The following is a 13,658-nucleotide window of genomic DNA, read 5'->3' as shown; positions in this document are numbered from 1 at the left end:
AGGAATAAAACAGAAAACGCTCTTTACCTTGTCGGTAAATCTTCTTGGTGTGCAGCGGGAGAAGAGAAAAGCAGTGTCGACAACGCTGTGGATACTTCCTGAATGTTTCAAACCATACATTGCTTGATCATTGCTTTCTTTGCACACATATCGAGCTAACAAAACTAGAAACATTTTTGTAAAAAGGCTGAAAATACCATGTAAAAACCACAAAAAGTAGTAATTAGCACAATAGCTAGCATTAGTACTGCTACAAGGCACACAATAGGTGGATGCGTACATCCAAGGTTCGTACAACAGAGCACGTTTTTATTCCGTCTGTGGTTTGTATACCGAAAAGTTTGTTCGTAAATCAGGGTTCTACTGTACCAACACTGTTGTCTTGGTTGTGCACGTAATAACACTTACCTTATTTTCCGGATCAGAGGACGCACCGGATTATAAGGCGCACTGCCGATGAATGGTCTATTTTTGATCTTTTTTCATTTTAAAGGTGCACCGGATTATAGAGCAGATTAAAAGAGTCATATTATTATTTTATTTTTTTCTAAATGGAAAACACTTCCTTGTGGTCTACATAACATGTAATGGTGGTTCTTTGGTCAAAATGTTGCATGGATTATGTTTTACAGATCATCTTCAAGCCGCTTTCTGACAGTCGCTTCCGGATGCGCCGTTTTGTGGGCGGTCTTGTTTACGTGGCTCACCTTCGGCAGAGTCTTCTCCCCATCATCTTTGTTGTAGCGGTGTAGCGTGCAAGGACAGGAGTCGAGGAAGTGTCAAAAGATGGAGCTAACTGTTTTAATGACATTCAGACTTGACTTAAATCAATAACGGAGCAGCATCTCCTCATTCGGAAACAACGCCGGAAATGTGTCCCGTGAAAACCGTCGGACCGGAATGCTCTAATAACTAAAGTTCCTTGGGTGAATAATGTAAACTCACTACACCGGTATGTTTTAGCGCTTTCATGGCGAGTTTACTGACAGATATAAGTAAGAACTTTACGCTACTTTATATTAGAAATGGCAACAGCGGAGGATGAATGCCCCATAACAAAAAGATAAAGAAAAAGAAGAACCATATCGACTACGTTGTCCGTACGAACTACAAAGGCGAACGCGTGCAAAATAATACTCGTATGTTTAATGCACAGACAATTCACCAAGCAGAGCGGCTTCATAGCTTACCAAAGTCGTACTAAAACATTTTGATAGATTTTTAAACGCCGTGTGTAATGTTCTATATTTTCAATGGAACATATAAAATGTTGGTGTTGTTTACTTGAGTCACATTGCCATCATACCTCTTACCACAAATCTCTTATATTTGACTGCCATCTACTGGTCACACTTATCATTACACGGCGTGGCGAAGTTGGTAGAGTGGCCGTGCCAGCAATCGGAGGGTTGCTGGTTACTGGGGTTCAATCCCCACCTTCTACCATCCTAGTCATGTCCGTTGTGTCCTTGGGCAAGACACTTCACCCTTGCTCCTGATGGCTGCTGGTTAGCGCCTTGCATGGCAGCTCCCGCCATCAGTGTGTGAATGTGTGTGTGAATGGGTGAATGTGGAAATACTGTCAAAGCGCTTTGAGTACCTTGAAGGTAGAAAAGCGCTATACAAGTATAACCCATTTATCATATTTATTTATTTACCATGTACCAAATAAAATTACTTCGAGGTCGATGAGCAAATCCAGAATTATTCCGTACATTAGGCGCACCGGGTTATAATCCACACTGTCGAGTTTTGAGGAAAAAAAAGGATTTTAAGTGCGCCTTATAGTCCAGAAAATACGGTAATATCCAACATGTACTATTTTCAGACGACCATCCTTTTCATGGGTAAGACAACATGCACATCATTTTCTGATTTGGTTTCAGGTGAAAACGACATGTACACGGCACGTCTGGGCATCGAAAGGAAACTTGATTCCTCTCGACGACAAATCTCGCAGCTTGTCATCTCCGGCTATTTCCAGTTCATGTTCCGCTCACGTCCCTTTTGGCCGGAGCTCAGCAAGGAGTCCACACGAGAAACCCGAAAAGATGACACAGCACATATTCTTGTTTTTTGATGAAGAACCACCCGAGGTCAGGAATGATTGCAACTTTTATGTGATTAAAAAAGTAAAAATAACAAATGCTCACACCTTTGGATTTAATTTGGAGGGGTAATGACCGCCACTGACTGCGGCGGTGATGCAGCGGATGGCTTTATTTCCAGTTAGGTGGTCTACCCAGTAAACTTGATAATGACATTCATATGCAAATGCCTTTGGAGTTGCCAATAGCTACAGACTCCTGAACAAAGTGAGCAATGGTGATGGCGGCGGTGGTGTTGGTGGTGGGGCTGGGGGTGAAACCTGCCAATTAAGCTTTTGTCACCCCCAACTTGCAATATACATGCATTACTGCACAAACACAATTTGTCTGCCTCCGTCTAATGCTTGCCGGTCAGGAGTGATGCAGCGTTAAAACACAACTCGCACACACACACAAAGCTTGCCATAGCTGGATGTGCTGTGTTTACACTGCATAATAGCAATGATTCAGCAATGTCACGTTTCTACGGCAGCTTCGGGAGTCAGAGATGACCCTTAACTTGCCATAACCTCAACTTTAAAATCAATGTATTCATGGTCAATTTCTGAGGCAACTGTTCAATAGGGAGACGCTTTGATGACCACAAGTGTGCCAACAAACACACAATAAAGTGACCATCTGCACAGCCCCCGTCTATATTACACCACAGTGGGCAAACAAATGCTTTGCAATAAAACATGCTAACGGATGCTTTACTGACTTGCTCTCATCTGTATAGAGCTACAACAACATCATTAATGTCCATCTAATTGTAAATACTTAAATAGTGTTTCTTAGTACCAAACCCAAAACCAGTGAAGTTGGCACGTTGTCTAATTCGTAAGTAAAAACCGAATACAATGATTTGCGAATCATTTTCAACTTATATTCAATTGAATAGACTGCAAAGACAAGATATTTAATGTTCAAACTGAGAAACTTTTCTTTTTTTTTGCAAATAATCATTAACTTAGGCAGCAACACATTGCAAAAAAGTTGGCACAGAGGCATGTTTACCACTGTGTTACATGGCCTTTCCTTTTAACAACACTCAGTAAACGTTTGGGAACTGAGGAGACCAATTTTTGAAGCTTTTCAGGTGGAATTCTTTCCCATTCTTGCTTGATGTACAGCTTAAGTTGTTCAACAGTCCGGGGTTTCTGTTGTCGTATTTTAGGCTTCATATTGCGCCACACATTTTCAATGGGAGACAGGTCTGGACTACAGGCAGGCCAGTCTAGTACCTGCACTCTTTTACTATGAAGCCACGGTTGTAACACGTGGCTTGGCATTGTCTTGCTGAAATAAGCATGGGCGTCCATGATAACGTTGCTTGGATGGCAACATATGTTGCTCCAAAACCTGTGTGTACCTTTCAGCATTAATGGTGCCTTCACAGATGTGTAAGTTACCCATGTCTTGGGCACTAATACACCTCCATACCATCACAGATGCTGGCTTTTGAACTTTGCGCCTGTAACAATCCGGATGGTTCTTTTCCTCTTTGTTCCAGAGGACACAACGTCCACAGTTTCCAAAAACAATTTGAAATGTGGACTCGTCAGACCACAGAACACTTTTCCTATTTGCAACAGTCCATTTTAGATGAGCTCGGGCCCGGCGTTTCCGGGTGTTGCTGATAAATTGTTTGCGCTTTGCATAGTAGAGTTTTAACCTGCACTTACAGATGGAGCGACCAACTGTAGTTACTGACAGTGGTTTTCTGAAGTGTTCCTGAGCCCATGTGGTGATATCCTTTACACACTGATGTCGCTTTTTGATGCAGTACCGTCTGAGGGATCAAAGGTCCGTAATATCATCGCTTACGTGCAGTGATTTATCCAGATTCTCGGAACCTTTTGATGATATTACGGACCGTAGATGGTGAAATCCCTAAACTCCTTGCAATAGCTCGTTGAGAAATGTTGTTCTTAAACTGTTCGACAATTTGCTCACGCATTTGTTCACAAAGTGGTGACCCTCGCCCCATCCTTGTTTGTGAATGACTGAGCACTTTTATACACAATCATGGCACCCACCTGTTCCCAATTAGCCTGTTCACCTGTGGGATGTTCCAAATAAGTTTTAATGAGCATTCCTCAACTTTCTCAGTCTTTTTTGCCACTTGTTTCAGCTTTTTTTAAACATGTTGCAGCCATCAAATTCCAAATGAGCTAATATTTGCAAAAAATAACGTTTTCCAGTTCGAACGTTAAGTATCTTGTCTTTGCAGTCTATTCAATTGAATATAGGTTGAAAGGATTTGCAAATCATTGTATTCTGTTTGTATTGACGTGTCAACATCACTGGTTTTGTGTTTTGTATAAAACAACCTCACTACAGCAACCATATGGCTTAGAGAGTAATGTAAGTACAGTATAGTAGCATAATGCACTCGTCAAATCACCCCAGTCCAATTAGCTGGCATGCAATAAAGGTTAACCTGAAGTGACATACTGTACAGTTGAAGGGACATACAGTCATTGGAGACATTCGTTTAGTATGCCAAGCCCATTGCGGCACGTATGTCAATTAATGTGACTGTAGAAGGACACCAATGGCGCTCAGATATTCAAACATGTCAAGTGCAAGAAAACAGACACAGTCAATTCTATTGTGCTCCTCCTCTCCCCCAGAGAATCCCTCAGAAAATGAAAAGCCTAAAAGAATTGATTCTCGGATGAAACTGGATCTGGTTGATATGCTATGCATGGACTTTATATTCTAGGTCTGCTGCAGAAAGAGGTACTGCACTTACCCTTTCCCCTTCCATCCCCTTCTGTCCGTCCGATCCAACTTCTCCCTATAATGACAAGAGTGAGAGTTAAAAGTTTGCGTTTGAATTTAATAGAGACATTTTATTTTGCACAATTGAATAAAAAGACACTAAAACATATGCTCGCTTGCAAAACAGCTTTCGTGTAAAACAGCGTGATGCAAATAAAGCAGTTCAACGACAAATCTCTACTCGGGATGTGTTTTGTTGGGATTTTGTTCACTGCATCGTGACTACTAATTGAAAGATCACGGCAAAACTGTGTCCCAAGCACATCAATTGTGTGCAGTGGTGGCGAAACAAAGTGATGTTACCCAATTTAATTTCACACTGGAAGCCGCTTTAAACCGAGCGTCATGCAACGCGCTCTCAACACAGCAATGTCGTTACTAAAGTAAAAAAAAATAAACAGTTGACACATTCCCAGCAATATTGTTTTTTTGTTGTTTGTTTTTTTATTAAATTAACATAAAAAAACACAAGATACACTTACAGTTAGTGCACCCCCCTTCACTACATCCATTCTCACTCATTCACACAAAAGGGTTGTTTCCTTCCGTTATTAATATTATGGTTCCTACAACATATATCAATGCAGTCTGCAAGGGATACAGTCCGTGAAGCACACATGATTGGTCCACTAATAGTACTAACCTTTAACAGTCAATTTTACTAATTTCCATTAATTACTAGTTTCTATGTAACTGTTTTCATTTTATTTTAATTTCTTTTTTGTTCAAGAAAATAATTTTATTTATTTGTTATTTAAAAAAAAAATAAAGGACATTATCTTCACCGGACCAGGTTGTCAATGAAATTATATTGTTTAAAGGGTTCTTAAAACCAGGTCCAGTCCAGATTATGTGCAGGCTCAGCAACACACACCTTCATTTATGTACACTCAAATTAGGGAGCACAACAACAAATTGCATGTAATATATAAACACAATTACATTTTCAAAATAAGCATTTGAGGACTTTCCATCTATTTTTATGTTTTTTGGCATCATTATCGGTTTCAACCATATAACTTTCTAAAGTTAAAAAATACTGAATAAATGTTTTAAAGAAAGTAATACTAAGAGAATATCTATTTTTGGCCTTAAAAATAAACATTTTACTGAGTACTATAATTAAATTGACTAAATCATGACTGTCAATGAAACCACATCAAGCTTCATTAACAAACCAATCCTTAAACACATTTTTTCAACTTTCACCCTAAACGAAGACACCATATGACAATACCAAAACAAATGCAGGGTGGATTCAGACTCCTGACAACAAAATCGGCAATCATCTGACTCTGTCATATTCCATAGTTTTAACATTTTTCCCGTGGGTAAGAAGCAATATTGTTTGCTACTTGTGAGCCCCCCGGCTCAGAGCCTGCATGTTGGAGTTCAACCCGATGGACGAGAGGGTAGCTTCCCTCCGCCTTCGGGTGAGGGAACGGGTCCTGACTGTGGTTTTCACTTACGCGCCAAGCCGCAGCTCAGAGTACCCACCCTTTTTGGATTCACTCGAGGGAGTACTTGAGAGTGCTCCCCCGGGTGATTCCCTCATTCTACTGGATGACTTCAACGCCCATGTTGGCAGCGACAGTGATACCTGGAGAGGCGTGATTGGGAAGAATGGCTGCCCGGATCTGAACCCGAGCGGTGTTTTGTTATTGGACTTTTGTGCCCGTCACAGATTGTCCATAACAAACACCATGTTCAAACATAAGGGTGTCCATATGTGCACTTGGCACCAGGACACCCTAGGCCGTAGTTCCATGATCGACTTTGTAGTTGTGTCGTCGGATTTGCGGCCTCATGTTTTGGACACTCGGGTGAAGAGAGGGGCGGAGCTTTCTACCGATCACCACCTGGTGGTGAGTTGGCTGCGATGGTGGGGGAGGATGCCGGACAGACCTGGCAGGCCCAAACGCATTGTGAGGGTTTGCTGGGAACGTCTGGCAGAGTCTCCTGTCAGAGAGAGTTTCAATTCCCACCTCCGTGAAGAACTTTGAACATGTCACGAGGGAGGTGCTGGACATTGAGTCCGAATGGACCATGTTCCGCACCTCTATTGTCGAGGCGGCTGATTGGAGCTGTGGCCGCAAGGTAGTTGGTGCCTGCCGTGGCGGTAATCCTAGAACCCGTTGGTGGACACCGGCGGTGAGGGATGCCGTCAAGCTGAAGAAGGAGTCCTATCGGGTTCTTTTGGCTCATAGGACTCCTGAGGCAGCGGACAGGTACCGACAGGCCAAGCGGTGTGCGGTGTGCGGCTTCGGCGGTCGCGGAGGCAAAAACTCGGACATGGGAGGAGTTTGGGGAAGCCATGGAAAACGACTTCCGGACGGCTTTGAAGCGATTCTGGACCACCATCCGCCGCCTCAGGAAGGGGAAGCAGTGCACTATCAACACCGTGTATGGTGAGGATGGTGTTCTGCTGACCTCGACTGCGGATGTTGTGGATCGGTGGAGGGAATACTTCGAAGACTTCCTCAATCCCACCAACACGTCTTCCTATGAGGAAGCAGTGCCTGGGGAGTCTGTGGTGGGCTCTCCTATTTGTGGGGCTGAGGTTGCTGAGGTAGTTAAAAAGCTCCTCGGAGTTCCTTAAGGCTCTGGATGCTGTGGGGCTGTCTTGGTTGACAAGACTCTGCAGCATCGCGTGGACATCGGGGGCGGTACCTCTGGATTGGCAGACCAGGGTGGTGGTTCCTCTCTTTAAGAAGGGGAACCGGAGGGTGTGTTCTAACTATCGTGGGATCACACTCCTCAGCCTTCCCGGTAAGGTCTATTCAGGTGTGCTGGAGAGGAGGCTACGCCGGATAGTCGAACCTCGGATTCAGGAGGAACAGTGTGGTTTTCGTCCTGGTCGTGGAACTGTGGACCAGCTCTATACTCTCGGCAGGGTCCTTGAGGGTGCATGGGAGTTTGCCCAACCAGTCTACATGTGTTTTGTGGACTTGGAGAAGGCATTCGACCGTGTCCCTCGGGAAGTCCTGTGGGGAGTGCTCAGAGAGTATGGGGTATCGGACTGTCTGATGGTGGCGGTCCGCTCCCTGTATGATTAGTGCCAGAGTTTGGTCCGCATTGCCGGCAGTAAGTCGGACACGTTTCCAGTGAGGGTTGGACTCCGCCAAGGCTGCCCTTTGTCACCGATTCTGTTTATAACTTTTATGGACAGAATTTCTAGGCGCAGTCAAGATGTTGAGGGGATCTGGTTTGGTGGCTGCAGGATTAAGTCTCTGCTTTTTGCAGATGATGTGGTCCTGATGGCTTCATCTGGCCAGGATCTTCAGCTCTCGCTGGATCGGTTCGCAGCTGAGTGTGAAGCGACTGGGATGAGAATTAGCACCTCCAAGTCCGAATCCATGGTTCTCGTCCGGAAAAGGGTGGAGTGCCATCTCCGGGTTGCGGAGGAGACCCTGCCCCAAGAGGAGGAGTTCAAGTACCTCGGAGTCTTGTTCACGAGTGAGGGAAGAGTGGATCGTGAGATCGACAGGCGGAATCGGCGCGGCGTCTTCAGTAATGCGGACGCTGTATCGATCCGTTGTGGTGAAGAAGGAGCTGAGCCGGAAGGCAAAGCTCTCAATTTACCGGTCGATCTACGTACCCATCCCCACCTATGGTCATGAGCTTTGGGTTATGACCGAAAGGACAAGATCACGGGTACAAGCGGCCGAAATGAGTTTCCTCCGCCGGGTGGCGGGGCTCTCCCTTAGAGATAGGGTGAGAAGCTCTGCCATCCGGGGGGAGCTCAAAGTAAAGCCGCTGCTCCTCCACATCGAGAGGAGCCAGATGAGGTGGTTCGGGCATCTGGTCAGGATGCCACCCGAACGCCTCCCTAGGGAGGTGTTTAGGGCACGTCCGACCGGTAGGAGGCCACGGGGAAGACCCAGGACACGTTGGGAAGACTATGTCTCCCGGCTGGCCTGGGAACGCCTCGGGATCCCCCGGGAGGAGCTGGACGAAGTGGCTGGGGAGAGGGAAGTCTGGGCTTCCCTGCTTAAGCTGCTGCCCCCGCGACCCGACCTCGGATAAGCGGAAGAAGATGGATGGATGGATGGATGGACTTGTGTTTATTTCCATCCATAGAAATATATTTATAATAGTTTGAAGTATACTGACAGCTACCATCAGCGATGGGCAGTAGCAAACTACATGTAGCTAAGCTACGTAGCTAAACTACATTACCCAGTAGCTTGGCGGTAGCTTAACTACTTTTTGAACGAGTAGCTTTTCCTGTAGCTTAGCTATTTTTAAATCCGAGTAGCGAGGTAGCTTACATCAAAGCTAAAAGATATAAAGAGAGAAAAAGGACTGCAAATTCAGGCGGAAAAATTGAGAAAATACAATGACCTGGATGAATGAGAACATCCATATAAAGTATACAGAGAAAATCTATGGTGTTTGGATGATGAGTCACAATTGGCTAAGATTAGGGTGAAACATTACAGACTGGCCAATCAGAGGCAATTAGGCAAGTCATCGAAACTGGTAAGTAAAATCATAACAGATACGCACTCGGTCAGAGACAGAGGGACGCTACAAGCTGACGACTCAAAAAAAATAAAAAATTATATTTTTCATTTAGTTATGAAGATGACATGCAGGAAAGCCACAATAATGCATGTCATTCGCCATATTTAGATAAATGTATGCGTTTAGAGAAAACAATGCCCAAAACCTAAGTATTTAGTTATTTACTCTGTAAACCAAAATCCTAAGTGCTATCTTCATCAAAGACATGTAACACAAAATTAGGAACACACATTAAGGTGATTTGAGTTCATGAAAAGTTTAACTGCACATAACCATTACCAACTGTTCCCAAACAACACACAAGTCATTGTTTTTTTTTGGCGAGATATAGATAAAAACTTTTTTTTTTTTACTGTAGGCAAAGAAAATTAATAACATTATATGGGTGGGTCAAAGAAAAGGCAAACTAAAATAAATACATGATGTGGGTGCAGGGATCCCTCGAGGTAGTTGTAGGGTGTCCCCAGCTAAATGACAGATAGTTAATAGTAATTGACCCTTATTGGGTCCATTTGTACACTCTGTTACATTCACATGGATATTATACTTGTGGGCCCATAGATAGAAATGCTGTAAAATGCAGCAAGCTACTTTTGCCGTGTAGCTTGTAGTGTAGCTTGCTACAATTCTCCAGGGATAGCTTCCCCTGTAGTTTAGCTACATTTCATCGAGAGTAACTTGTAGCTTAGCTTACTGCATTTTCCAAGTAGCTTGCATATCACTGCCAACTGCAGTGGTACCTCAATTTACAAGTACCTTAAATCCTTGGCATTACAGGGTTGGTCCCATAAATGGAGTGCGGCAAGTTTTATGTTACATAATTCAATCAAATCAAAAAGGTGAAGGAAAGGCATCTCTGCCAACAAACCAAAACGTTGCATAAATATCTTGACAAATAGGAGACTTAGTATATTTACCTAAAGAAGATCTGGCAGCTGCTCATACTTTCTGTAACATTGAGGTAGAAATGACACGAGCCAGCTTGAAAAATATCTCCACTGTAAGGTCTGTGAAAAATCCTGGATTTGTGTTTATTTTCAACTGCCATAGAAATGTGTCAGTGTGCATGGTGTAGTGTAGTGGCTAGTGACAGGTGCTTGTGATGCAGAGGACATAGGTTTGAGTCCGGGCCATTGATTGATAAATGTATATTTTGTATTAATTTAACAGCAATTTGTAATGGAAATTAAAATCCCTATTTCTTAACCATTTTTCTTGAGTGATTATCAATGTTTTCAAATACATACTGTATGTTGACAGGTATGCTTCGGACAGGTAGCACGCAGTACCACCGCACTGGAGGAACTCGCTGTAGCTTCGATCATTTTGCTCGGGCAGGAAGCCTGCGTCACTGCTCCATTCTGGCAACACTAATGATCCTCCAGCAAGTTCACCTACAGAAACCTTGCTACAACTTTTACTTTGTCTATGGAGGCAAGTTTGATCACCTTCTTGGTGCTTCGTGTAAACCAAACCCACGGGGGCTGATCCGAGGACCTCACTAAAACATCCAATCTCTGCCATGTTTATTTGCTTATCCAAGTGTTTTGGCATTTTTTGAGGGGAAAAACATAACGCATTAGATCTGTTTATTAGTGGGGATTTCCCCGCTAGCTGTGCTCTTGCTAGCACAGAAGTACACTGTAAAAAGAAATACCGGCAGCTGTGGTTGCCAGGAATTTACCGTAAAACTAATTAGGGCCAAATTTAGTGTTGCCAATCAGCCCCAGATACGTCTTTGGAGGTGGGAGGAAGCCGGACAACCCACGCAGTCACAGGGAGAACATGCAAAATCCACACACAAAGACCCCTAGCTTGGGAATCAAACTCCGCACCTTCTCAATACTTTGAGGGACAGACGCTAACTACTCTGCTGATGTTACCACGACTAGTATCTGCAAAATGCCTGTTTCCGAGACATGAGGATTTTAACTTGAGAGTATTTGTACAACCTTTCACTAGACAATTCACAACATTGCCTTAATTTCGCAACATGTTCCTTCAGGTGAGCTGTTAAATATGAGCTCTTTAATGCTCCGTATCTGTTAAATAGCTGCTTGCAACCAGCCTCAGCAAACTTAAACACACAGCGTGGTTCATTTCGATGCATTTTGCAATGAAGCACATAGACAGAACCCCTCAATGTCTGAAAGCACTTGCCACAAAAATACAAGAAAACATGTTGTTAACCAAAAGTTAACTATGCTAATGCTTTGAAGGGAAACTGACCCTTTTTTGAATTGTGCCTGTCGTTCACAATCATTAGGAAAGACATGACGACAGATGTTTTTTTGTTTTTTTTATGCATTCTAAATATTAAATAAACGTAAATAAAAGTCTGCTTACTGCCACTATTTCGCCCATAAAATCTAATAAATAACCTTTCACAAAGCGCCAACAATACTCCATTTACATTTCTTGACTTATAATTACTTAACAATTACTTCTTATAAATAACTTAATATTAACCAAGTATTAGTGATATTGTTATTATAAGCGCTAAAGCAGACCAACTATTTATAGTGGTGCCATGATTCACCTCTGCCGCTGTGATCACTTCCGCGTCTCCCTATGTTTACATCATCAATTGGTCTGCTGTTTCCTCGCTTCCCTGCTCCCTGTAAGTATATTTTTGTTAATCATAAATCTCACCTGGACAGCAAATGGCTGAGGAGATAATGTGACAAGTTGGTACACTTAGACTGCCATTTAGAACCTGGAACTGGCTAGGACGACATGAAAAGCGTTTGTTCCACCTGCCCCCATCCCGTTTCTTCGCGACTTTTATGAGATATTTTTCATCTAAAAGGGAAAATATGAACATCCCAATAGTCGCCGGCATCCTAATGACAGCAGACATTGTACAGTAACTGATGTTTTATTATGTTTGTTGGCTCTCATAAAGTCTACAATGAGCAGAAATCAGTGATGAAGGAAAACAAATGCGAATGTTGTGATGCGTTTTTGAAATTAATGGGCCAAGTATGCTTAAAATGATCAAAATACGTAAATATTAAATGTTATTATAAATTTGCCCGTTACTGCATTACATGTATACTTACATCATGTATAAAAAACCCTAATGGAGATTTTTTTTTTTTTTTTTTAAGGGATTTATAGGCAGAATTGAAAGGCTCCATTGCAAGCGGACTTTTGGTCAAATGTATTTAATTTTAAGAATGTATAAAAAAAAAATCCTACCCATTGTCATGTATTTTCTAATGATTGTGATCGATAGGCAAAGTTCCAACAAATGGACAGTTCTCCTTTGACACAAGTCCCTAAAACAAATAAGGTATGCTGTAAATGTAAGTGTACAATCTGCAAAATCTTTCATTTAGACAGAATAATACTGTAAATTTCAGAGTATTTGTGACATTACAATATTTGCAAATGCATTGCACAAAAGTATAAGTTTTCATTATTTTCACAGTAAAGTCATGTGTTTTCTACGTATTACAACCATAGTCCTTTAGGTTATCTATTGTGTCTTGGTTTGCAGGAATCCACTGTATTTACAACTGTGATAAACTATTTTTTTTATTTTTCAGTGTTTTACTGTTGCTATTCAACAATTGCTTGCCATAGTTTTACAGTCATTTTTACAGTGTAGATTACATATTAGCATAGGGTTAGCGTTACTAAACTCTAACAAATCAGAATCTACTATGACGATCCTTAGTCGAAGACCGCCCTCGTATATATAGAGACTGAAAATTCAGCCTCACTAATAACCTGACACACAATAGGAGGAAGAGTTGATAGAAACTGTTAGGAAAACAAATCAACAAGCACTAGACCGGCAACTCCGTGAGTTTTCTGCTTAAATCAGCAAAATACATCCTTTCAATCGAGAGAAGCCTCCAGTGTTCTTTTAATGAACACATAACACTCTGATAAACCAATTTGCTGCTATTTTAGCACCCCTCCAAATCTCTTTGAGTTGACCATTATTTACAAGTTTAAAAACACATACACAAAGTGGAAGCAAATACAGTATGGCTGACATAAAGTTGAAGATCTAAAATAAGGATGTAATGATAAATGGTATTAATGCGATGAAATTCCTGACAGTTAGTATTACCGTTTTAATTGAAAACTAATGAAAAACCGTGATTGATAACTGCACTTTGACTGGCGCCAGCTTGCTAGTTAAAATGCTAACATGAAAACAAGAGAAATTAACGTCTTTTCCCGTTAAAAAACGACATACCCTAGTTCAAACTTATGTAAACACAGTGCTGTTTGAGCGGCTAA

The 13,658-nt window shown here is 42.2% G+C and overlaps 2 protein-coding genes across 2 annotated transcripts in view; one reads left to right on the top strand and one right to left on the bottom strand.

The window, feature by feature from the left end:
• LOC133657841 (lysosomal cobalamin transport escort protein LMBD1-like) overlaps nt 1–127 on the top strand; it is a 68,924-nt gene extending 68,797 nt beyond the window's left edge. Inside the window, exon 8 of the mRNA XM_062059625.1 lies at nt 56–127. Within this exon, the coding sequence (XP_061915609.1) occupies nt 56–127 (72 nt within the window). The remainder of the gene's footprint in view (nt 1–55) is intronic.
• Nucleotides 128–241: 114 nt separating this feature from the next.
• The window catches only part of LOC133657840 (collagen alpha-1(XIX) chain), an 82,132-nt gene continuing 68,715 nt past the window's right edge, over nt 242–13,658 (bottom strand). Inside the window, exons 11-12 of the mRNA XM_062059624.1 lie at nt 4,846–4,890; nt 242–250 (exon numbers count right to left, since the gene is read on the bottom strand). Of these exons, the coding sequence (XP_061915608.1) occupies nt 242–250; nt 4,846–4,890 (54 nt within the window). The remainder of the gene's footprint in view (nt 251–4,845; nt 4,891–13,658) is intronic.

The sequence above is a fragment of the Entelurus aequoreus genome, linkage group LG09, assembly GCF_033978785.1.
Source record: "Entelurus aequoreus isolate RoL-2023_Sb linkage group LG09, RoL_Eaeq_v1.1, whole genome shotgun sequence".
In the NCBI taxonomy this organism is placed as follows: Eukaryota; Metazoa; Chordata; class Actinopteri; order Syngnathiformes; family Syngnathidae; genus Entelurus; species Entelurus aequoreus.
The sequence above is the reverse complement of the archived record's forward strand: the minus strand, read 5'-3'. Positions and strand labels throughout refer to the sequence as shown.